This window comes from Lutjanus erythropterus, chromosome 6 (assembly GCF_056507025.1).
Source record: "Lutjanus erythropterus isolate fLutEry1 chromosome 6, fLutEry1.hap2, whole genome shotgun sequence".
In the NCBI taxonomy this organism is placed as follows: Eukaryota; Metazoa; Chordata; class Actinopteri; order Lutjaniformes; family Lutjanidae; genus Lutjanus; species Lutjanus erythropterus.
The window spans coordinates 43,452,481-43,479,295 of NC_139322.1; the positions used below are offsets into that span (position 1 = coordinate 43,452,481).

The 26,815-nt window shown below is 41.8% G+C and overlaps 1 protein-coding gene and 1 pseudogene across 1 annotated transcript in view; one reads left to right on the forward strand and one right to left on the reverse strand.

Annotated features, from left to right (window-relative positions):
- Positions 1-26,815, forward strand: part of LOC146326257 (multidrug resistance-associated protein 1-like) — a 144,810-nt gene that overhangs the window by 74,188 nt on the left and 43,807 nt on the right. Inside the window, exons 19-27 of the mRNA XM_084722018.1 lie at positions 2,631-2,703; positions 2,914-3,022; positions 3,338-3,545; positions 10,501-10,811; positions 10,903-11,102; positions 14,795-14,921; positions 15,768-15,869; positions 16,067-16,213; positions 16,348-16,506. Coding sequence (XP_084578144.1) covers positions 2,631-2,703; positions 2,914-3,022; positions 3,338-3,545; positions 10,501-10,811; positions 10,903-11,102; positions 14,795-14,921; positions 15,768-15,869; positions 16,067-16,213; positions 16,348-16,506 — 1,436 coding nt within the window. The remainder of the gene's footprint in view (positions 1-2,630; positions 2,704-2,913; positions 3,023-3,337; positions 3,546-10,500; positions 10,812-10,902; positions 11,103-14,794; positions 14,922-15,767; positions 15,870-16,066; positions 16,214-16,347; positions 16,507-26,815) is intronic.
- On the reverse strand, positions 11,481-13,938 carry LOC146326258 (uncharacterized; annotated as a pseudogene).

A 26,815-nucleotide genomic window follows, 5' to 3' on the forward strand; every position in this document is an offset into this window, starting at 1 on the left:
TGTAGCTGTCTTTGCCAACTTCTAGTCAGTGTCAGTCAAAGATGGTCAAGTGTTGTTTCAATCCGTTATGGCTAAATGACTCTAAATACGACTGGGTTCAGCCTGTACCAATGATCAGTGCCGTTTGTGCTGTAAAAGTTTCAAACTTGGAACCATGGGACACACTGCCTTGGACTCGTATATTGAGAGCACTAAACACTTTGCATATTCAGCAGCTCACCAAGGGCAGGCACCGATATCACAGTTCTGAGTGCTGAACTCCTCAACAAGCACCTCGACTAGCAGCAGTACCCAGCCTACCCAGCCAGGTAACATACGAGTAGCAGAGCAGCAGAGCTTTGAAGGCTGTACAGCTTCTATTGTAATACATTGACACACAGGCGGACCCACAGACATATGCACGCACACACACCCCTCACACAGTTATTGTGTTGTTGATGTTGATGTTGTTGTTGTTGATCTGATGTTAATATAGTGGAGAGATTGCAATAGGGTTGGGACTATATCATCATCACCGAATGCTTTTTTTGCCCAGTTTTTAGGGTGATATTTGTCATTGTATTTTGCTAATGTAATAGTCTGCAGAGTGACAGCCTCTGCTCTACACCGCGCTCTCATCCAGCGGTGAAGTTCACACCTACTCAGCTGACCATTAGTGCGTTGAGCTGGATGACGAGTGAGAGGAAAACAGTCTGCAGTATCAGACTCTTTAAACTCTTTCCATGCAGTAAAGGGAGGATTTATTTTGACCAAACCAGAGTTGGTGATTGTTGGAAGAGTGGACAGACTAACAAAGACAGTTTTTTGTGAGTTTTACATGTTTTTCTGGTGAGTTTAAAGGAAGTATGTTTTTTTTTGTGCACATGCATGCACACACACATTCCTCACACATGCCTCATGCAGTTATTGTGTTTTAAGCATTGGTGGACAAAGTATTCAACCCCAGTACTTGAGTCAAAGTATAGATACTCCTGGCCAAGTATTACTCAACTACAAGTTGCTCAGTCAAAATTTTACTTGAGTTAAAGTACTAAAGTTCTTGCTTTTAACAATACTTAAGTATTCAAAAGTACATGTTTTTAAAAATACATAAGTATTCAAAAGTACAAGTACATTTCTAATATCAATACATGCTGTATTGTTTTCACAATGTATTTGCAGAAGCTTGTAACTCTGAAACCACCTGATGATGCACTGACTTGTTTGTAGAACCATTCTGCTACATAAAGCCATATAGAAACACCTATAAAAACCTCAGCATAAAAAGGACAGTTATTGTCATTTTCTGATGTAACTGTATTAAAATCACTGCATAAAAGCAGATTGCAGCCAACTATGAGGAGTTCTCCAAGTCTGTTAAATAACTGAGATTTCTTTCTGGCTTCAGGGGCAGTATATATACATTCATTATGTGGTATTTTTCACTCTGATAAAAAACAATCCAACTTTAAAAGCCGACCTGGAATAATTAATAATTATAATAACATCTTGAGATTTAATTTTGTATTTCTCCTGCTGTCACCATTACCACTTTTTGTTTGAATGAAAGAGGGAGAACTCGCTTGTTGTTGTTACAGCAAGCGCCTGGATGACGTATTTCCACTTTTACATCAGTCCCATTGTCCCCAGCCACTGTGATTGGTTTCTTTCTGTGAGGAACACAGCATGTGACCAATTGCATTTTAGAAAAGAAAAACAGCAACAGCTGACTTCAAAGCTGTGCTTAGTGACAACAAAGTAACAACAACCTTCCTAGAAATGTAGTGGAGTCAAAAGTATGGATTTGTTTAAAAAACATTGTGCATAATCTTAAGTTAGGACTCAATAGAGGAGTCAATACATGAAGTTTTGATTGATTAAAGAAGATGTGGTTTATCACAACAAATCAAAATTTCTAGACATTTCATTCAAACTTGAAAAAAGACTTTGTCCTGTGAAGTTGATTTTTTATTTTCAGCACAGCCACTAAATTGTTTGCTTCACTGCAACCTAAAGTCAATTCATGTATTCATCACTCTCACACAATATTTTGGGGCAGCAGTGTCTAAGTGGGTAAACCACATGGCCCACTAAATTCAATTCTTGGCTCTATTGAGCCTGCATCAAAGTATCCTTGGACAAGATACTGAACCCCTAACTGCTCCTGAAAGCATATCCATCTGCATGCAAATGACTTCAGTTCTGAAGAGCAGACCTTGCATGGCAGCCTCTGACATTATTGTGAATGTGACATGTAGTGTAGAGTGATTGGAAAACTGGAAGAGTCTAATATCAACATATTGGTTATTGTGCACATTTTAAGTGAAATCAGATGAAGTTACAGTTTTACATATTTGATTCCACTGCCTTAGCTAGTGACAAGGTGTGTGGAAACGTCTCCCCAGTGGCTTATTCAATCAGTAATGTTTTCTGCAATCCAGATGTGACCTACATACATCCTACATACCAACAATTCATACACCTTTGTGTTGTATGTTTCTTGTCAGCTTGTTTTTTCCATGTTTTTAACAAGCATCCAAATGCTCACAATCTGCTTGCACACCCTCGTTGCTACTTGCATCTGTATTTATCTATGTGTCTTTGCCTGTATTTTTGTGTGCATAATTTTGTGCATATGTGTGCGTTTGTAGGCAACAGGAAGTCAGTGTCGCGTCTCAGTATGACTGACTTCTCCATCGATCTTTCTCAAGAACAGCTAATCAGGTAAAATCATAAACTACAGGTAAAAAATGAAAATGACTATAAACACACCTTCAAGTATTTATAAATACAGCCACATATGACATTCATTATATTTTTATATAATTCTACATGAATTTTATCAAATGTAATTAAAAACAGTATTTGTGTTTGTGTGTGTGCATGTGTGTGTGTGTGTGTGTGTGTGTGTGTGTGTGTGTGTGTGTGTTCCAGTTGTGATATGAGCAGTGCCAGTGTTCAGGTGATGGAAGCTGTTGATCAGGACTTGGATGTTGAGGATGCTGGGAAACTTACAGAGGATGACAAAGCTCTCACGGGGAGGGTGGGTCCTTCTCTTAGAGCAATGTTTGTATCAGTATTATTAATTATAATGAAGTAGTTAAAACCCTAAATAATCTTTAAACAGCCACTGCTGCAGCATGTTGATGAAGGAACTGAACTAGGGAATTAAATTTGGGAGCAAGTTAAGTTATTTTTGTTGTCCTATTGTGTTTTCACACGATCTGAAACTGCAAAGATTTGGCAAATAAATTGGGTGATGGTTTAAAAACCCATCATGACATTTCAGATGCAGTTTTCACACATGCAAAGTGCAGAATACCCACAGATGAGATTAACAAACTTCTTCTGTTGTCAGGTGAAGCTGCAGGTGTATATGGAGTACTTCAGGACTGTTGGCATGACCTTCATCATGACCATCATCTTCCTCTGTGCCTTCCAGCAGACTGCCTCTTTGGCTTACAACTATTGGCTGAGCATGTGGGCTGACGAGCTGCCTGTGAATGGCACACAGAGTGACCACAACCTGAAACTGAGCGTGTTTGCAGCTCTGGGCGTCACTCAGGGTGGGTCAGATGTCAATGTGGATGTATGGATGTATAGATGTAGGAGGATCCAGGTTCACTCAGTCATGTAGTCGGTTGACAGTTAGTTCTGAATGATATAGCAGAGAGCAGATGTCATTCAGTTTAGACTAAGTACTAACCATAACCCTAACCCTAACCCTAACCCTACACTTAGGCTTTATTGTCCTGCAAAGGGAAATTCATTTCCACAGCACTGTTCACATTGGTCAACAAACAACATTGTTTGACACACAAACAGCACACGGTAACAACTTATAAATACACTCAATGAGGTCTCTTATTTAAGGCAGCAATGGCAGCTGAGATCATTTAGGTTCTCAAACCCCTCCACCACGATAAGGTGGCGGTTCAAGGAGGGGAGCCCCCGACAACATAGCTCCTAAGATCATTTAGATCATGTTGTCGGGGGCTTTGCCCCTGGTAGGGTCTCCCAAGGCGAACAGGTCCTAGGTGATGGGTCAGGTCTAAGAGCGGTTCCAAAGCCCCCTATGAAAAGTTCGACACCAGGGTCAGTTACGTCGCCCGGATTGGCATTACCGGGGCCCCACCCTGGAGCCAGGCCTGGGGTTGGGGCTCGTAGGCAAGCGCCTGGTGGCCAGGTCTTTGCCAACGGAACCCGGCAGGGCCCAGCCCGAAGGAGCGACATGGGCCCGCCTTCCCATATGCCCATCACCCGCAGGAGGGTTCAGAAGGGGCCGATGCATTGCGATTTGGGTGGCAGTCGTGGGCGGGGGCCCCGCCGACCCAATCCCAGGACATGGAATCTCACAGTGGGGACATGGAATGTCACCTCGCTGGGGGGAAAGGAGCCTGAGCTAGTGCGGGAGGTTGAGCGGTACCGGCTAGAGATAGTCGAGCTCACCTCCATGCACAGTCGGGGCTCTGGAACCCAACTCCTTGAGAGAGGCTCTCTGGAGTTGCCCACAGTGAGAGGCGGCGGGCTGGTGTGGGCTTGCTTATAGCCCCCCAGCTCAGCCGCCATGTGTTGGAGTTTTCCCTGGTGAACGAGGGGATCGCTGCCCTGCGCCTTCGGGTCGGGGATAGGTGCCTCACTGTCGTTTGGGCCTATGGCCGAACGGCAGTGCAGAGTACCCGGCCTTCTTGGAGACCTTGGGAGGGGTGCTGGAAAGTGCTCCGACTGGGGACTCCATCGTTCTGCTGGTGGATTTCAACGCTAACGTGGGTGGCGACAGTGTTACCTGGAGGGGCGTGACTGGGAGGAACGGCTCCCCCGATCTGAACCCGAGTGGTGTTCTGTTATTGGACTTCTGTGCTAGTCACAGTTTGTCCATAATGAACACCATGTTCAAGCATAAAGGTGTCCACCAGTGCACGTGGCACGGGGATGCCCTAGGTCGGAGGTCAATGATCGACTTTGTGGTCATGTCAACTGACCTCCGGCTGTGTGTCTTGGACACTCGGGTGAAGAGAGGGGCTGAGCTGTCAACTGATCACCACCTGGTGGTGAGTTGGATCCGCTGGCAGGGGAGGAAGCTGGACAGACTTGGCAGGCCCAAACTACTGTGGGGGTCTGTTGGGAACGTCTGGTGGAACCATCTGTCAGAGGGGTCTTCAACTCTCACCTCCGGGAGAGCTTTGACCAGATCCCGAGGGAGGCTGGAGACATTGAGTCCGAATGGACCATGTTCTCTGCCTCCATTGTTGACGCAGCCATTCGGAGCTGTGGCCGTCAGGTCTCCGGTGCCTGTCATGGCGGCAATCCTCGAACCCGGTGGTGGACACTGGACGTAAGGCCGTCAGGCTGAAGACGGAGTCTTATCAAGCTTGGTTGGCTCGTGGGACTGCTGAGGCAGCCGACAGGTACCAGCAGGCCAAGCGCTGTGGCCCGGGTGGTTGTGGAAGCAAAAACTCGGGTATGGGAAAAGTTGGGGGAGGCCATGGAGGAGGACTACCGGTCAGCCTTGAGGAGATTCTGGCAAACCATCCGGCGCCTCAGGAGGGGGAAGCAGTACCCTGCCAACACTGTTTACAGTGGTGGTGGGGAGCTGTTGACTTCGACTGGGGATATTGTTGGACGGTGGAAGGAATACTTCGAGGATCTCCTCAATCCCACTGACACGCCCTCCGTAGAGGAAGCAGAGGCTGGGGACCCGGAGGTTGACTCATTCATCACCCAAGCTGAAGTCACTGAGGTAGTTCGGAAGCTCCTTAGTGGCAAGGGACCAGGGTTAGATGAGATCCGCCCTGAGTACCTCAAGTCTTTGGATGTTGTAAGGCTGTCTTGGTTGACACGCCCCTGCAACGTCGCCTGGCGGTTGGGGACAGTGCCTCTGGACTGGCAGACTGGGGTGGTGGTCCCTCTATTTAAGAAGGGGGACCAGAGGGTGTGCTCCAACTACAGGGGGATCACACTCCTCAGCGTCCCTGGTAAAGTCAATTCCAGGGTACTGGAGAGGAGAATTCAGCCGATAGTCGAACCTTGGATCCAGGAGGAGAAATGCGGTTTTCGTCCTGGTCGTGGAACACTGGACCAGCTCTATACCCTCCACAGGGTGCTTGAGGGTTCATGTGAGTTTGCCCAACCAGTGCACATGTGTTTTGTGGACTTGGAGAAGGCATTCAACCGTGTCCCTCATGGCATTTTGTGGGAGGTGCTTCGGGAGTATGGAGTTCGGGGCCCTCTGCTAAGGGCCGTACGGTCTCTGTATGACCGGAGCAGGAGCTTGGTTTGCATTGCCAGCAGTAAGTCAGACCTGTTCCCGGTGCATGTTGGACTCTGGCAGGGCTGCCCTTTGTCACCGGTTCTGTTCATTATTTTTATGGACAGAATTTCTAGGCGCAGCCAGGGGTCAGAGGGAGTCCGGTTCAGGGACCACAGGTCCAGGACCAGAACCTTCAGCTTGTACTGGGGCGGTCTGCAGCCGAATGCGAAGCAGCTGGGATGAGAATCAGCACCTCCAAGTCCGAGGCCATGGTTCTCAACCGGAAAAAGGTGGCTTGTTCCCTCCGGGTCGGAGAAGAGTCCCTGCCTCAAGTGGAAGAGTTTAAGTATCTTGGGTCTTGTTTACAAGTGAGGGGAGGATGGAACGTGAGATTGACAGATGGATTGGTGCGGCGGCAGCAGTAATGCGGCCGTTGCGCCAGTCTGTTGTGGGAAAGAAGGAGCTGAGCCGAAAGACGAAGCTCTTGATTTTCCGGTCAATCTATGTTCCTACCCTCACCTATGGTCATGAACTTTGGGTCATGACCGAAAGAACAAGATCTCGGATACAAGCGGCTGAAATGAGTTTCCTCCGCAGGGTCGCGGGACGTTCCCTTAAAGATAGGGTGAGGAGCTCTGTCACCTGGGAGGAGCTCGGAGTAGAGCCACTGCTCCTCCACGTCGAGAGGAGTCAGCTGAGGTGGCTTGGGCATCTATATCGTATGCCTCCTGGACGCCTCCCTGGGGAGGTGTTCTGGGCATGCCCCACTGGGAGGAGGCCCCAGGGAAGACCCAGGACACGCTGGAGTGACTGTGTCACTCGGCTGGCCTGGGAACACCTTGGGGTCCCTCCAGAACACCTGGAGGAAGTGTCCGGGGAGAGGGAAGTCTGGGTGTCCCTGCCCAGACTGCTGCCCCCCGCGACCCGGCCTCGGATAAGCGGAAGATAATGGATGAATGGATGGATGGATGGATGGCAGCTGAGATCAGACTTTTCACAAAACCAGCCCTTCTGTACCTCAGAGCTCTGTACCGCAGTGGTTGTATGGGTGTGTGATGTGCTATTGTAGTTGCAATTGTAGCACTTGTATAGACCAATGCAACAACAGAGCTACTGGACCAGTTCTGATCTAGGTTTGTATGGACCAGTGGTGACAGTACAAAAACAGACCATAGACCAGATCCTTTAAATTAGATAGTTTGTGCTAATATTAGTTAGACCAGTCTTTTAACTAACTATACTTTTTTCAGGTTAACAGATTGTTCCTATTTTAGTTTTGTTATTTTCTTTAGTTAAGTTTTTTTTCTCTTTTACAGCTAAGAGATCAATATCACCATTTCAAAACTCAAAATGCAGTGAAACATCATAAACCATATACTGTATTTTCCGGACTATAAGTCGCACTTTTTTTTCGTTTGGCTGGTCCTGCGACTTATACTCAGGTGCGACTTGTATAAATTAAAATATATAATTTCACATGTTCTTAAATGTTATTTCACACTGACTGACATGACCAAGGAGTAAACATTACCTACAGCAGCGAGAGGGCACTCTAGGCTTGTGACAACTACCGGTATCTGCTACTCCTGTACCACTGAAAATTTATTTAAACATTAATTTAAAGACAACTGAGAAAGACTTAACACAAATGCCCCCCAAAAGAAAATCATATTCTGCAGATTACAAGCTGCAAGTAGTGAAATATGCAGCCGAAAATGGTAATCGAGCAGCAGAAAGAAAGTTTGGACTGAGTGAGAAACTTGTGAGGGACTGGCGAAAAGCGGAGGTTACTCTTACTGCAATGAAGAAAACAAAGAAAGCTAATCGTGGGCTAAAAGCAAGATGGCCACAGCTGGAGGAACAAGTTCACAGATGGGTGCTTGAACAACGTGCTGCTGGGAGAGGCTTGTCAACGGTGCAGGTACGTCTCCACGCCCTGGTAGTTGCCAAGGCAATGAATATGAATGACTTTGCGGGAGGACCTTCTAGGTGTTACCGCTTCATGCAATGCAACTGCTTCTCTATCAGAGCACGGACAACGGTTAAAATAAGTTTCCCAAAAAAAATGCGACTTATAGTCCGGTGCGACTTGTATATGTTTTTTTCTTCTTCATGATGCATTTTTTGACTGGTGCGAGTTATACTTCGGAGCGACTTATAGTCTGAAAAATATGGTACTTTAAACCATAATCATGACAATTATGAAAGGATACAATATGTAACACTTCAATCCAGTTCACTTCAAATGGTTTCAAATTCAGTTCAAGTTCAGTTCAAGAATCCAGTTCCATTTTCAATTCATTTTGGTTCAAAACTCCAGTTGTGTTTTCGAATCAGTTCAAGAAAAATGTAAAAATGTAAAATGAAAAAAAAAAGGCGGGGTTCAACACTCCTACTGCTCTAGGATGTATCAGTCAATCCATCTGCAGCAATCTTCTCACTGGCACAATGAAGCAGGGTCTATAGGACCATAGTCTATGGGTTTGGCTTGTCATCTTGTTTCCCGTTGTGTGTCATCCCACACACACCTCAGGGAAAGGTCTTCACTCTAAATCCAAACTTCAAACTGGTTCACACAAGGAAAAAAACCTGACCTGTATGACAGGTCATAGAGAAAATAAATTACTGAATGCCATATAAATTGATTCACTAAAGCTTAACATTCACTGTGAGTTGTAACATCACTGCTACATTGTTTACACACGCCTAACATGGCGCTAAAGCTGCAACATTACTCTCACTCTCATTTCTCCACTTAACACAAGGTATACTCACAGATAGCTTCCTTAATAAAGAGGAGAATTAAATGCCTTGCAGTTTGTGGTGTTTAAGGCTTTTTTCTTTTTAGTAGTAAAGGAATTAAAACTCACAAAAAAACATTAAGGTTCATTAACAAAGTTCTCGGGAATCACCAATCAGGTAGGTATTGTTTCACAGGTTTTAAATCAACTCTTTTTACAGCATTTCACTTCTTCATTCCTCTGTTTTTCTCCTGCTTCTCCCTTGGCTACAGTAAAGGTGAAAACAAATTTATGAATTTTAATGAATTGCCAAATCTTTAACTATGTATTAAAAACAGTTTGTTCATTGTTAAGCAATTGCATAACTAGAACATGAACAACAAGGACATGACTACCTCCAGTTCAGTCATGGTGACAGAGGAACTATTCAGATCCTTCTCTTGAGAAAAAATTCTAGTACAACAATGTAAAAAATACTCCATTACAGTTTAAGGTTGTGCATTAAAGAATAACAATAAGTAGGGCTTGTCAGTTGCACACACCAGAAAAAACAGAGTGATAGAGTTGAGTGAAAAATGCGTGTACTGTCACCGCCTCTGTTGATATGTCGTCATAAATGACATTGTTAGATGATACATCAATGCGTAGGTAGCATTTTACTGCTGAAACTGGTCAAGATGCAGCTAGTTTTAAGTATGTTATGTACAGTTACCAGACCCCTTCCAAAGAGTTGAAAAATAAATGGATTATTTATGCTATTAATGACTTGCTTGTTGCATTTTAATTAACTATTTACATTTATTCACGTTTTAATGTGGGTTACACAATGCATACAGTGGCTTTATTGTTTAGTCTATGAGGTTGGGTGTGGGGGAGACCTTTTATTCTGGCAGCTGTATTGGTAATGCATGTGAGTTTAGTCCAGTTAGTTTCCTGGTTTCTCAAAGCAACAATATGTCAGATTTGATATTTTTAGTGATTTGGTACCCCCTACAGTGTATAATTCACTTATACACAGCTATGGTAAATATGAACAGCTGTATACTTTCATTTGTTTCTACTGTTTTACCTTTGACCCAAAGTTAGAGTGTGGACAACTTTGCTAACAGCCAAACACCAAGCAAGTGCAACAGCACTTGCATAGCAAGCTTCTAATATCACTGACTAGGCCCAGGACTCAAAGCCAGTCCCACATTTTTTCGTCCAGCATCCTCTTGCTCACTGTCTGTGTCCTCTTTGCTCTCTTCAGCTCTGCTATGAGTACATAATGGCTGCTTTCTTACCACCAGATTTTGACTTTGAAGCAGTTAAGTTTAAGGTAGACTAGTTTGAAAATTTTGCTGTAAAATTTCCTGTTCTTTTAGTTTTCTGATTTAAGGCTGAAGAAGCTTTTTCAGGCTTTGATCACATGCAGGAAGCTCAGACCCATGTGACACATTAAAGGACATTAAAGCTTTACTCAAGTAAATACAATTTTTTGTGTATTACTGTTAGTAATCTGTCAGTGAGTGCTCTCTAACTGCATTTCAGGCATTGCCATGTTTGGGACGACACTTGCCATTGCATTGGGTGGTATTGTAGCATCGCGTCACCTTCACGTCGATCTTCTTCACAGTGTAATGCACTCGCCCATGTCATTCTTTGAGGTGACGCCCAGCGGGAACCTCCTAAATCGCTTCTCCAAAGAGATTGATGCCATTGACTGCATGATTCCTGATGGGCTGAAGATGATGCTGGGCTACCTATTCAAACTGCTGGAGGTCTGCATCATTTTGTTGCTGGCCACACCCTTCACAGGTCTGGTGCTCCTGCCCCTTACGTGTGTCTACATTTTCATACAGGTAAAGGTTTTGCCTGGACATTGTATGGATATCTGTGAGGTTCAACTGAAGCCTCTTTGAAATTGTTACTGTCTACTTTTCTGGTCCCCAGAATTTTTACGTTACGTCGTCATGTCAGCTGCGACGACTGGAGGCAGTCACTCGCTCACCAATCTACAGCCACTTCAATGAGACTGTGCAGGGTGCTGGTGTCATCAGAGCCTTCGGCGAGCAGCAACACTTCATTCTGCAGGCCAATCACCGCATTGACAACAACCAGGAAGCTTATTTCCCGCGCTTTGTCGCCACCAGGTTCATTCAGGCTACTTCAAACAAATTACAGTGGATCATATTTTAGAGATTTCTGATGTTTGACAGTATTTTGAAGATATTGGTGATGACATTTTTTTTCCTACAATTTTTTGATAGTGTAAATATTGTATCTGGTGTAAAGATGTGAAGTATATTTATCACATGTCTGTAAATATTCTCAGTCATCAAGGTCATGGTATTTGTTTCAAGGTTTGTAGTAGGCAACTGGACTTGATAGAGTTTTTGAAGACATTTCGCCTCTCATCCAAGAGGCTTCTTCAGTTCTGCCTGACTGGTTTGGGAGTTCAGGTATTAAACCTAATGGGGTCGTTAACACCTAGGGGGGCATGTGACTCATGTGCCCGCCCCTCCATTGTGTTACTCATGAGTTCCACCTGGGGGGAGGTGTGAATGGGAGTCGTTAAGGACTCTGCTATCATGTGACTTTTTAGGGTCACATGATTTCAGGTGGGTATCCAACTGCCTTGGGAGTGATCTTAAGACTGCACTGTAAGTGGCAGATAAATTGTGTCTTAGATCTCCTCCTCTGTTGAGAGATGGCCATTCCAGATTAACAAAAATGGCCTCTTTCACTCCTCTCTCAAACCATCTGTCTTCCCTGGACAAAATACAGACATTGGGACTGTGTTGTGCCATGTGCATATTCAGCAGTTGTTTTCTCTCCCCAGTGTACAGGTCCGTGCAGTCCTCACTGCACTGGACGGCATACACTACATTCTCCAGTTTGTGTCTGGGTGTTCTGTCCTTGGGGTGGACAAATTTTTGCCTCAGGATGTTGCTGGGCTTGAAATGGACAGGGATGTGATGTTTGTTAAAAATTCTCCAGAGTTTTTAAGAAACGCCTGCAATGTAGGGAATAATAATGTTTTTCCTTTGGATGCTGTTTTATTCTCTCTCAGACCTGTTTCTTTTGTTGGTTTTGATGAAAGCCCAGTTTGGGTAACCACCGGTTTTGAGCGTTGCCCTGATGTGCTTTTGTTCATTATCCTTTCCCTCCGTACAGGTTGGAATGGTCTGTGCTCTATGGTGGAGGGTTCTCATGACCCCTAGTTTGTGTTCCAGTGGGTGGTGTGAGTCAAAGAGGAGATATTGGTCCGTGTGTGTGTGGGTTTCCTGTAAACATGGATGTTGAGGCTTCTGTCCTCTTCAATGTGCACTGCACAATCCAAGAAGGCCAAACTGTTGCCTCGGACATCCTCTCAGGTGAATTTGATGTTTTTGTCCACAGCATTGATATGGTCTGTGAAGGCTTCAACCTCCTGTGTCGTTATTTTAACCCGGGTGTCATCAACATACCTGAACCAGTGGCTTGGAGGTGTTCCTCTGAAGGAGTGCAGGGCTCTGCTCTCTACTTCTTCCATGTAGATGTTGGCCACTATTGGAGACATGGGTGAGCCCATCGCACAGCCATGTTTTTGCCTGTTAAAACCCCGTTGACCTGGAAATAGGTGGTGTTCAAGCAGAGGTCAAGCAGGGCACAAATGTGGTCCATGGTGAGGTTGGTGCTGTTGGACAATGTCTTGTCCTGCAGTAACCGTTCTCTTGCTGTGGCAACTGCTTCTGTCATAGGAATGCATGTGAAAAGTGAGGTAACATCGTAGGACACCATTGTTTCATCTAGGTCCAATTTCATTTCTCTGATTTTGGTGGAAAAATCCTGTGAGTTCTTGATGTGGTATGGAGTGTTTCCAACCAAAGGCACCAAAATAGTGGCCAGGTGTTTGGCAATGTTATAAGTGACTGAGTTGATACTGCTGATGATGGGTTTGAGTGGGGCTCCCTCCTTGTGTATCCTAGGGAGTCCGTAGATACGAGGAATGGCTTCTCCCGGGTATAGACGGTAGCTATACAGCTATACAGGCTTCTCCAGTTGTTTTAAATGGCAGACTACTTTCTTCTTGTAGCTGCTGGTAGGATCTTGCCTAAGTGGTTTGTAGGTGGCTGTGTCATTGAGTAAACTATTCACCTTAGAATGGTAGTTTGTTGTATTCAGCACCACCGTACATCTCCCTTTGTCTGCTGGGAGAATAGTGATGTCCCAGTCTCTTTGCAGAGATGTCAGCGCCTTCTTTTCTTGGGTGGTCAGATTGGAGGGAGGTGCCTTTGCGCTGGAGAGGGCAGCTAAGACCTTTAACCTGAGCTGCTCAGCCTCAGTGATAGTAAGCTCATTGTTCCTGATGGCTGATTCAGTTGATGTAATGAGGTCCACCACCGGTAGTTGTTCTGGTGTTACTGCAAAGTTCAGACCTTTGGCCAGAACTTCCCTCTCAGGTTGTGTGAGGTTCCTGTCTGATAAATTCTTAACCTATTTGTCACTGGTGTCTGATTGTGTTGTGTTGCTGTCATTTCTTCTCCAAGTTAGTTCTTGTGTTCTGTAGGAACTGTTCAGACGTGAAAGCAGTGTCTGGAATTTGTTTCGCTGGTGTTCTTTGCTCTTGAGGTGCTGAGATGCCTGAGCTTTCTCCACAAACTTGGAGACCTCCACCAGAACTTCACTGGGAAGAAGTGATGTAAGATCAACACGAATCTGGTCAAGCTTCACTGTGAGGACATCAATGGTGAAATGGACCTGTCTCACTCTCTCATTAAGTAGTTGAGTTTGCGCCTTCTGTAAGATTTTCTCTGCTCTATGGCCTTTCACAGAAGAGCCGAGGCGTAGGCTGTTGGGGAATACCCTTTCTTGCCTGCATCTTAAATTGAAGCGTAGATGGTTTCTAAAGTCCGCCAATTTTCTGGAAGTCTTCTCATACTCCCGCACCAGTTGAAGGGCGTTCGTGCAGTGCCCCCTGAAGAGAACAGAAGCCTCAACATCCATCTTCAAGAACGCTATCAAGTCCAGTTGCCTACTACAAACCTTGATACGTATATTTATCACAGTCTGTCAAGTGGTTTCACCTCATCATATTTGTATTATGCCCCTGTGCCAGTGACAACTATGGTCAGAGGTATCATTTGGGCTGTCTGTTTGTCTGTCCATCCACACACGCATCCACCCCATTCTTCTGAACACAATATTACGCTTTACCTTGGTGAAATTTCTTTCAATTTGGCTCAAATTGACTCAAAAATGAATTAACCTTTGGAGGTTAAAGGTCAAGGTCATTGTAATCTCATGTCTGTCCCATTCTTGAGAATACAATTGCTCAGGAACACCAGGACAGAATTCTGGTATAAATGACATCACAAAACAGCCACAACTCAATAATTCATTTGCTAATTATGACATAATTCGCTTGTCTAATAGGTTATGATGATGAGGTGATGACATTTTATATCCAAAATATCAAAGGTCAAATTGATTGTGACATCATAATTTCAGCTCTACCAGTCCTCTGTAAAACCTCTCTAAGTGAAGACAGCTTGTTCCTATAAATGCCTATGTAGCTATAACTTAAATAAAAAATACATAAATTAATTAAATTAAATAATATATATATATATATATATATATGTATATGTATATATATATATATATATATATATATATATATATATATATATATATATGTATTTTATGAAATTCCTCCAAAATCTTCACTACACATTTTATTTAAGTTTGGCTACACATGGATATATGCCTTTTGACTGGGTAGCAGAGGCATACAACGATGAGACAATCTAGTTGTACATGTTTCTGTATTCAGTATTGACTATAAATTTGTTTCTGGCAGATGGCTGGCAGTGAATCTGGAGTTTTTGGGGAATCTGTTGGTTTTGGCTGCAGCCATCTTGTCAGTGCGAGGACGAGATGAACTTAGCCCAGGCATCGTGGGATTGGCAGTGTCACATTCCCTGCAGGTTCACAGAAGTGTTTTTACCTCTGTTAGCTCAACTGTCTTTAAAACAGGAAAGGATAAAATGCAAAGGGAGATGTTTTTCTTTTATTTACATTCAATCCAGAATGTATGTACATCTCAGTGCATGTTTATAACATTACACATGGACATGAAGTTGTCGGAAACCAGTGAGCCTTATTCTATAGCTAGTATGTTTGCTGTTTGCCATAAAAAGATTTGTAAATATACCTTTTATCAAACTTAGGGAGACTCACACACACCTGTTTGTTTTTTTCTCAACTCAGAAGAAGGTTGAGAAGAAGTTACTATTCAAATTCATTATTATTAGTATTCATTAAGGAAAAGACCACAGCAACTTGTATTGTTTTCATGCAGGTCATAAGCATACTTGCCATCTTAGAGACCTCTAAAATAGAGAGGATTTTGAAATTAAAGTGGGGGTCAGGGGTATGTCAGTTGGGCAGTGCCTAGAAAAAATGTGCCCCTTTAAAATTTTCTGTGGGAGACAGGAATTCTTTCCAAGACATCTGAAATTTGCTTAATTATTTCTTTCTCTTAGTAGTTTCAATCTCTCTCTGTCTCTCACTCACTGTGGAGAATGAGATGTGAGCATAGACGTATTAAGGAGAATTCAGTATAGGAGGTCAAACTGGAAAATTGTGACCCTGTGAGGAAACCAGAAGAGGGCAATGAAAAACAATCTCCCTGGTGTTATTTTGCTTTGTTTTAATGTAGAACTGAGTCATAGGTACTATTGCCTTGAGTGAAAGCCTGGGTGGGTGCAGGGTTAAACAGGACTTCTTTGTCACCTGAAAGATAAATGATGGTGTCATTGGTACTTTTGCAGGTGACGGGAATCCTGAGCTGGATTGTTCGGTCCTGGACTGATGTGGAGAACAACATTGTGTCAGTGGAGAGAGTCAAAGAGTATGACAACACACCCAAAGAGGTCTGCTGCTGTGAAACAGAACCTGGTTTATATGGAAACTAATCTGTGGCTCTTGTAAGCCTGAAGCTTTTAAGAATATTTGCTGAAACTAAATTGTAGACATGTTTTACTATTGTTTATTTTGTATCCTCCTTGAGTGTTCTCAGTTTTTAGTTTTCTTACTGAGATGATTATGTTACTGAACTTTGCCTCCCCAGGGAGCGTGGACCCATGAGGACAGTTTGCTGCCAGCAGCCTGGCCAACCACAGGACGCATCCAGTTCAAAGACTATGGACTGCAGTACCGTAAAGGTCTGGAGTGGGCTCTAAACAACATCAACATTGACATCCAAGACAGAGAAAAGGTCAGCAATGACAAAAAAAAAAAAAAAAAAAATCTTTACTGTTGCCAGTAATAGATTTATGAAACAATTGTGTGTAATTAATAGCTTATTATCTCAGTATTTACTGATTATTGATTCAAATTATGAATTTGCAGGTGGGGATTGTTGGAAGGACAGGAGCTGGGAAGTCATCTCTAGCTTTGGGAATTTTCCGGATTCTTGAAGCAGCGAAGGGACAAATCTTCCTTGATGGGATCAACATTGCTCAAATCGGCCTTCATGACCTGCGCTCCAGAATCACCATCATTCCTCAGGTCAATACTACAAATAGTACTGTATAAATACCTGAGTATTCCAATCCTAAATCTACAGACCCTTCAAAAATTACTAATTACTTATAATTAATTAATAATTAATAATTACTTTCAGTCTTTATGGATCAAATAGGAAGTGTTGAACCCTGGCATGTTTTATTTTTACAAAGTAAGTCCTTTTCCTTCTTCTCCCCAGTGCATCATTCATATAGCAGAATAGATTTCTTATTTATTGACAAAACCCTGCTTCCCCTTGTCACAATATAATATTTAACTATTACTGAATCAGATCATGCCCCAGTGTTACTAGATCTTACATTTCCTCTTAACAAACTGGAAAGCCTCCTTGGAAATCAGACAAAAATCCACTGACTAATAATGCTTTTTGTGAATTGATATCCCAAAATTAAATTGGACTTCACAAAATCCAATAGAATAGATGTTTCCCCTTCACTTTTCTGTGAAACCCTAAAAGTTGTAATCAGAGGTGAGATTATTTTGTGTTTTGCCAAAATTTACAAAATTCCAAGAATTAAAGGAGAGGTATGTAATTTTCAGTGACATCTAGTGGTCAGAATGCAGATTGCAACCAAGAGGATTTCCCCATACACCGCCACTGCCTTTTCAAGTGTAAGGAGGCCGTCATGTGACAAAATGGCATAACACTCGCATCACCTAGTCTTTCAAGTGATGAGGTTTGTTTACTGATAATTTTAGAAACTGTTTCATTGTTAGTCTCTATAGGTCACAACTTTCATGTAAAATGGTGAATATAATTTATTTACTCTACAATGTGGTTGTGATTTGGCGAGCGGTTTTGCATGGTGATACACGCCGACACTGGCGAAGTAATTGTTTAGTGTGATAGTAGGATAGTTACGGCTGGACACATATTTATTCCCCGTTCACAGAATTAAAGTCTCAGTTACGGGCTGGGGGTTAGAGGGCAAGGAGGAGGGAGAGAAAGAGGGAGCAGAGAGGCCGAGATTATGGTGCAGTCAGGGCCAGGTGAGGGAGAGGTGCGGGCAGGGTAACCAGAGTGAAGGCTTCGCTGGAAAATGAAGAGGAGCAATTTGAAGCTTTCCAAAGGAGCCGAAGAGAAGTAACGAAGGTATGCATTTAGAAAATTACTGTGTTATATTCCTTGTCTGAGCAATATGAATATGAATATGAATAATATTAATCCAACACAAAGCTATATTTACAGCTCTGTGTTCTACTTGTAGCAGTGTTAGTGTTGTATGTCATTTGAATAGTAATCTCAGAATAACTTGTAAACTCAGAGTAAGGCGAGTCATCATTACCTGGGACATTAGTAAATGATAAGAAATACTGCAGCACATGTTACTCTGAGCAACTCTGAACAGTCTGTACATCATAAACTGCAGTGATATTAGCATATTACCAACATAACATCAAACATGTCATTAACCTTGAATGTATATTTCCTGTGTATTATTTCTTCAGAGACTTGTTGAAGAGATGACCCTGGAGGAGCACAGGCAGCTCACCACACAGCTCCTGAGGAGGCAGCAGGACTATTTGATGCCCTGATGATGCATCAGCTCAGGCATGGTGCCCCACCTTTTACTGGAGTACCAGGGTATCATGGCGTACTTGTGGTAACTGTAGGAACATGTTGAGGGGGCCTGGGGTTGAGGTTATCATCCCCAGCTGCTGCGTTTGGAGCATCAGGGACAAGTTCTCTGATCCCACTGGACATCAGACAGGTTTCATACCCAGAATCTGAGTTTCCTTCCAGGCCCTCTGGAGTTTCAATACAGGACCACAAGTACTCACTAACCTGTGTATATGTCATCAGGGAATCAACCAAAAGTTTTATTTGTTCTAGATTATATAGATTATTTATGTCTGTTTTGCAAAGTATGTTCCATATTTTCACATTTTTCTGCTTATATTACATATATGGTTTATTTATTCAGTCCATTATTTATTAAGATTAAGAAGCTTTATTGTCATTGCAAGGGTACAGTGAAATTCAATTCATTCATTATTCAATGTTACATTGAATTGTAAGTGCAATTAATAAAAGATGATAATTAGATATACCTCCTGTATTTATTACAATTATATACATACAAATATGTACTTTTATACGAAGTTCTTTCCTGCAGTGTTGGTACATTTTCATGACCACTTCAGGCTTCGCTAATGTATATTATCATTACAGGGTCAGCTGTACCTTACAATTTTGTACAAACATGAATCTAAAAAAATACCACTGACAATAATGACACCACCAATTTAAATTATTTACACAAACAGTCTTGGTCATCCCTGTCAGTCTTGACAATACAAGGAGAAATGCTGTCTGATAATCATAAACTTTCAGCTTTTAGTGTTCAAACAGACAAACATTTCTGCAGCTTGTTCTGTCTTCATCAGAGTTGCTTTGATAAAGACAGAAGTAGCTGATGAGACATTTGTCTGTTTGAACTGAAGACTAAAAGCTGTGAGTTCATCATTCTGTGGTCCTGACTGAGAATCACCCTGCTTCAGCTACTCTTTACATGACATTTGTAGTTTACATGTTGATATTCTTAGACTGTTATTTATATGACTGAAATGTGGACGATAACTATTTTTTTTAAAAAAGCTGATCATCAGATGTACATGATTTATTTTTTTGCAGTGATGTATATATGAACATGCTTACAATTATACAGTGATCATGACGATACTTCCCTGCAATGTCTGTAAATTTTAATTTCTACTTCAGGTTACACTAATGTGCATTATCCTTACAGAGAACAGCTATCCCTCACAGTTTGGAATGAAAAGATGAATATAAAAAAGATCACTTTGCTTTGTGTTGTGAATAGAAGTAGAAATGTTGGTGTACAACCACTACTTGCAGCTTTTAGTGAACAAACATGGACATCAACAACTAATTATGTTGTCATCAGAGCTGACTTGGATAAAGACAGAAGAAGCTGTTGAGACATTTGTCTGTTTGAACACTAAAAGTTGTGAGGTTATGGAGGTTATCATTGAGCTCCAGCTCTTTCATCCTGTGGTCCTCCCTGAGAAACACACTGATTCAGCTCTTTGTTGTTGGATGAAACACAGTGACTTCCTGTCTAATTCATTCCAGTGTCGATCCTTTTCAAGACAGTGTCAGAATACATTTAGTTAGAATATTATTTTATTATTTTTATGCAATGTGATCAAAATAATATTTCACCAAAAATATGATTTACAGGGCCGGTTAATATGCTACAATAAAGGCAAATAAATCTGTGTCACTTATGTAGACCTCTTCTGACTTGTGTCTGCACCAGTTCTGATGTGGTGGATCCCTGTATTGGGGTCACCAAACTGAACCTTCTGGAGTCATCTGGTCCAAGGCTCCTCCATCGTGGCATCCCAAATGGCGTATGGCTAGTTGAGAAGAATAGACTGTCCTTTTGCCTTTGCTGTCTTAAGGAGAGAAACAAAATATACATAGTGATGTCATACATGAGTATTCAACTATATTCCATGAAGATGTTAGAGTACACAGATTTTCAACCCAAACAATACTTGCAGAACTAAATGAACATGTTTTATAACCTAAACCTAACCTAAAGTTGCTTTGTTAAGGTAAGTTAAAGTACTTCAATTAGTGCAAATCATTTATAATAATTATATTTTATTTTACAATTTGTACTGAAAGACTGAAATAGGAAAAAAGTACCTCAATAAGTATGAAAGAAATCTGATACCACAACCCTTCAGACAATGGAAGAAAATTATAAACACACTAAAATCTATTGGAAACTAATAAGATTTAAGAATAAATTAATTAATTAAAATTGCCATCTTGTGGCTTAAAATTTACTTTTTGTCCATAAATTCTCTCTGAGAGATGTAAATGTCTCAGAGACTGTGGTTAAATGTCTTTGATAGATTCATATAAAGTACCTACTTTAAGGTGTGTCACACACTTTTCTGCATAAAACAGCAACTATTTAAAAGTTTGTAAAAGACCAAAACCACACATTCAGCTTCTGTCATCTCCAGTGGGGTAATGTAAACTAAGTACATTTACTCGGGACTTTACCTAAGTCTAATTTCAAATTACATCCATATTATATTATTTTATAGTTCTACTTAACCTTTTTACTCCAACACATTTATGTGGCAGGTATAGTTACTAGTTACTGACAGGGAACATTTTACTGCACAGTGGTTACTTTTACTTTTCATACTGAGGACAGCTGATAATACTCATACTTTTACTCAAGTAAGGTTTTGACTGCAGGACTTTTACCTGTTTTCACGGTGCGGTATTGGTGTTTTTACTGAACTAAAGGATTTGAATACCTGTCTGAAGATCACCTGGTCCCAGAGGCTGAGTTCTACTGTTACTATGTTCTCCACAGAGAGTTTATCATTGTCATTTGATTTTTGTTGTTTCATGATGTCAGCTGATCAGGTCCAAGTTCTTTAACTCTGAGCTTCTCTTCTAACACTCTCCTCTCAAGACACATTGTTTCTGGTGACTTTGCAGATTTTATGTTTCCATTGTAGCAGCTGACGCACTCTGACAACTCTGCTGTATTAATTGTCACATGTACATCAAGCCAGTTGCTTGCCACTGAGACCCAGAAGTTGACATGTGTAAAACAGCAGCATTCAGATGAATACTGAGGGTGCAGGTTTTGTGCGCCCCACCAAGCTTCTATCTCCTGTATTGAGACAAACTGCACATGTACAACTTATAGCAAGAGAAAAAATTGCGCCTCAAGCCGGAAACACATAGCCTATCTGTAACTTCAGACATCGTAAAACACTTTTAACAGCACATTTTAGTGCAGATGATCCATTTTACTCACTACCTACACATTATTGTCACTGCTCATTTAAAGAAATATACAGAATAAATTTTAAAGTAATTAAGTTTTATTCACTGAAGTTTTAAGATGTGGGGAGAGGTGGGGTGGTGCCCTAGCGCCCCCTATTGACCGGCCGCCACAACTCGAAGCCAACAATGGTGCAACAATGGTAAAATACCCATGATGTAACATACAGTCACGTTATGACTTATCTTACATCATTACGATGAATGTATAGGCAAATAATAACAAGTAATATAGTAATAAAAAATAACCACAGCATGTTCAATACAACAGTTAACAAACTATTAATGAAAAACCTATTAACTAGCAACGTTTTGTTGATGATCAAACCTGTGAGGACAGCACAGTTATTTCATTGTGATGATTTACCTGTCTGTCCCAGTGGAACGAGCACTGATGGTAGATAAAGCTGGAGTTGTGACATCAAAAGGTTTTCCCTTCATAGGAGGTGATGTTACAGGACGTCTCTCATACCTGGAGAAACATAAAGAAAATACAAGTTACATGACACAGTCATACACACCTGTAATACATCCTGTTAGAATCAATGGTGCTGAGAGGAATGGCTCACCTGGACATACATAACCACACTAAATTATCACTATAACTCATAAATCAGATTAGCTCTACACTTTAACAGGCAATAATTTCAAGCAGCCGTGAGCTGACTGTGGTAATGCCACCGGATATTTCAGCTCCTGATCATACTTCTGAAGCAACATGCAAAATTACAATCATGGTAACAAATATATATTATCGACAGGATCACAGGGTGAAATCTTAATTGTGTGAGTAATTCTAATTATGCCGATGGCCATGTTATATCGTTACCTGAAGTGATCTCATAAAAAATTGCAATTACATATGTAGGATGAATTACCTGCCCAGAAAAAAAGGCAACTTCCATGTTACTGTGCAAACAGTCCATCATCAGTGATTTCCATGTGGTAAACGCCACACCAATGTTAATCCTTGTTTTCTGCCATCTCCTCTCACACTGCCATTTGGTTTCTTCATGTTTTCTCTTTTTTGAGGATAAGAGTTCATAGTCTACTTCTTTTCCTTGTGGTAAATAACAACTATGATCATCCACTGGTCAAAACTGTGGTTGCCAGCCTTCAGAAAACAAAATAGTTTGCCAGTAAACATCATTATCTGACCCCTCTTTGTCATCCATATTTACGCTGCAGAGTTTACGTAACGTGTCCACTCTGCACAGCCATAGAAAACATGGCGGCGCAAGATGGCAGCCTCCATAAAAGGTGACCCGCTCCCTATTTAACTATAAATGGCTATTTGTAAGGTAACGTAAGCATAAAGAATATGAATTTACGTTGATTGATAATAAGAAATAGCATACTTATGTATAATATATTTCCATTTTTGTCAGTAAATCCCTGTAAATATTACACACTGGACCTTTAAAAAAGAATAGCTTATTAAATCAATAAATATGCTGAATGCTCAATACTCTATCTCCTCTTCACCTGAGCCCAGTAAAAGGAGGCTGGACCTTCAAACACAGTATAATTTGTTATCAACTGACTGAACGACTCCTCTTAAAATTGCGGGGATATATCTAAGAACATGGCAACAAAGCTGGCCGTCTTTTAGCACATCAACCTATGTGCTGCTTAGATACATCAGAAATGACAAATGTCTGATATGGAACACTATGCAACAATTTCAGCTCCTTCTATAAATACAATTCACAGAACTGAGACCGAACTCGTGTTAAAATGTACAGCGATTATTAATGCAGTAATGGCAATGCAAAATGGTAACACGCCTGGCCCAGATGGGTAACTTATAGTTTTCTTTAAACAAAATTCTACAACAAACTATATACACTTTTACTTGTTATGATTAATGAGCGTATGTGGGTGGCCGCCACATACACTGACTGAAGCATCAGTTATCCTTGTGCTTAAGCCAGGTAAAGCTAGCCCAGACCCTGGTTCATGTAGACCCATCTTCTACATAGTGATGTGAAGATCTTAGCCAATGCTCTTGCCTTATGCCTAGAAACCACAATGCATGTGATCTCTGTGGACCAAACAGGTTTTATTTTGGTTTTATTACCGCCGGTAAATATTATTCATTCGCCTGTGTCCAGTGAGGTACCTGAGGTGTTTATCTCGCTGAATGCAAAGAAACGTTTGATAGGGTTTAATGTGGATATTTATTTTCATTCATTCATTGAACCTTATTTTAACTCGGAAATACATTAAGATAGAAACGTCTTTTACAATGTAGCTGAGTAAAACAATAAAAAATAAAAGCATTAGACACAGAAAAAGGCAAAGAAAATTAAAAAAATAAATAAAAGCATCAATAGTAAATAAAAACAGTAAAACCATTAATCAGGCAAAACAGGAACACCTAGAAGTAATATGTGATACAGTTAAAGATTTAAATTGCTCTATGGATAAAAATGAGGAAAGCGATTTTCCAAGCTCAGTAAAAATAGCCAGTACCTGTAACATAATCCTGGACCGAGTTTGATAGGGGCCCATATTAAAAGAAAGCAAGTGGAAATGGGATGGAATACTTAAGCTTAAGAGAAGTTACTGCCTTCCAGAAAATTGCTGGATTTGAATATGATTTTGGGATTAGATTTAAATAATAATAAGATTTAGCCTTTCTTATTGCAGATGTACATTTCTTTCTAAGCTGTCTGAAAGTAAATAAGTGACCAGTCCAGGCTTAATTTCTCCCTTTGATCAAAGAAGAAATTTCTGATGAAAACCAGGGTCTTGACCTATTCTGTATTCTATATTTTTTAAAAGGTGCATACTTGTTACAACTATTGAGTTGAATGATTTACAAGTTGAAAGTTTGTTCGTCAAAATGTTTGATATTTCTTCTGGATACCATGCATTGTTTTCTTATTCTGGTACTTCTGATGCAAGCTATTGTACAGTGGTTGCTAAAACCAAGTTCTAACACTACTGTGTCTGTAACTTTTTCTTTTCTGTTAAAATTAAGTCAAGAAGAGATGACTTAGAGGTGTCCTTTAAGTTTGTCCTGGTAGGGGCAGTAATTATGTGTAAAAGATTAATATTACCACACATTTCTTTTAAATACTCAGAGCTCAACCAATTTAAAAACATGCTATAATTTCATGTAAAGGAGGTGTACTGTCCATAAATTAAGTATAATAAAAAAAAAAGTGTAAAAAAGTTTAAAATTTGTGGTAATGAGTTGGAAACAAGTTGACTAAAAAGGAGCAACAGAATTTGGTGATCATTTATACTTCATGCTTTAAAAGCAGTCAAACCAGACTAGGTCAATTTTGACCCGGGAGGATAAAAGGTGCACAGTAAATGGGAAGACAGTATGAGGGTTAAGTTGAAATCACCTAGTACAATCAGCTCAAATCTTTAAAAGGAGCTAAAACATCTGCTATCTCATTAATAGCAGAGGGAGAAGCAGGCGGTCTGTACATTCCAACCACAATAATAGAATTATTTTGTTCTATAGACCCTTTCAGTGTCAAGAACTTTCCTCAGATTTCTCCAATGAGACGGCTTTCAGAACAGTGCAAGTAAGACAAGCTCTCGAATAAATGGCCACACCTCTTCCTTTTATATTTATGTCTATTCTGATAAAACTACAATATCAGGATCTGTATGTGCCATTAAAATTTTCAACTGATCCAGCTTTTCATGCTGAGAAATGCTACTAATATATAAGTGAATTAAACCCAGCCCTCTCCTATTCTTAAAATCTAAAGCAGTAAGGATTGGGTGTAGAATAGAATGTTACACTAGATGAGCACTGAGGTCAGACTTTAACGCCTGTGAACCTGAGGAAGGCCTTGATGTACATACCAGTAGAGGAGAGTGTATTGGTCTCAAAACCACCTGAGCACAAGGGGGAGCTGGTGAGCCAACACCTGACTGGGATGATGACAGCTGTGCAGAGAAGAAATCGGCCAGTAGTTGGTGACTGTAAGTGACCTGTGATGAGCACACCTGGCCATCTGAGCATGTGGTAGACAATAATCAAACTGTGGGGGCATTTAAAACTGAGTAAAATATGTAGTCTGTTAAGATACATGCATCCAGCCTGCTAGGTTGGATACCATTGCTCAAAGAACATTTCCAGAAGAATTTAAAAGTGTCAATCAAAACCACCCTGTGTGCTGCACTGACAGACTAGAGCCATGTATGGAGGCTGAGGATACAGCTAAATGGCCAACGCTGTGGCCCAGTGGTGGCAGGGGTCCGGAATTGAAAATACGCTTTCCACAATCTTTCAACATGTGAAGAAGCCTGCTAAAATCCTGCTTTAAGATTTCAGAAGTCTGGTTGGAGATGTCATTGCATCCAACATGGATAACAACATTCCTAGTGCAGAGATACTGCCCAGAGACTGGGGATTTTCACCAGGACTTTAGCACCAGGAAAAAAAGTGTCTCTGCCAATCGTCATGCCTGATAATTCAATCATTGATAACCAGGGTGGCAGGAGATGCAGCTTGTGGTGTATGGGACTGTGTACTCGGTACAGGAGCAAATGAGGGAAGACGGACAGAAGAGCCCCATGGAGCTGGGGTGAAATTCCGCTGTGTACAGCAAGGTGTGGGATGACCAGTTCATCCAGGTATGTTCGCCAGGAAGGCTGGGAACGGTGGAGATCCCCTGGGCTCATTTAAAATCATGGGAGGTAAAGGGGGAGGCCCTGGGTTCCCAGCCAGTGGAGGAAATTCATAAATAAATCCAGGATGTCGTAGCGGTTATTTAGCTCGTTATCACAAGCTGTGGGAGTACAAAATGACAACCTTCCCTTCCTTTTGCGGTCGCTGACAACAACCCAGGAGTCCGGGTATGAAGAAATGGACCTGACTGGGGCTTTGGGTTTAGCCCTGAGCCAAAGCCAGGGGTCCTCGGGGAAAGTGGCTGGAGCAGAGCCAGCAGTGGTAGCAGCAGGCTGCATAGAGCCAATTACCGGAGCAGTGGTAGCAGTGGCCAGAGCAGAAGCAGCAGCAGGTGGAGTGGAACTCACAACCGGAACCGTAGTAGTGGGCTGCGTGAAGCCAGTAGTCAGAGGAGCAGCAGCAGCAGGTAAAGACGAATGAGGGACCGGAGCAGCAGCAGCAGACAGTGTGGAACCAGGGACTGGAGCAGCAGTAGCAGTGGCCGGAGCAGCAGCAGAAACAGGTGCAGGAGGACAAGAGCCTGCAACTGGAGCGGCAGCAGGCAGCATATAGGCTGTGGCCAGAGGAGTGGGAGCATCAGCCAAACAAGAAGATGTGACCTCCAGCTCTTCACCGTTGGCAGACACTTGTACCGTGCCGAAGAGGATAGTGTCCAGGTGTCCTGTCCTGTCCTCTGCTCCAGCTCAACAGTCTTCTTGCTAAGGTAGACACAGCTTTGACAGCCCGATGGAAGCCATGACCACTGTGCTCAGTTTGTTTAGTTTACTTGTTTAGTTTACTTGAGA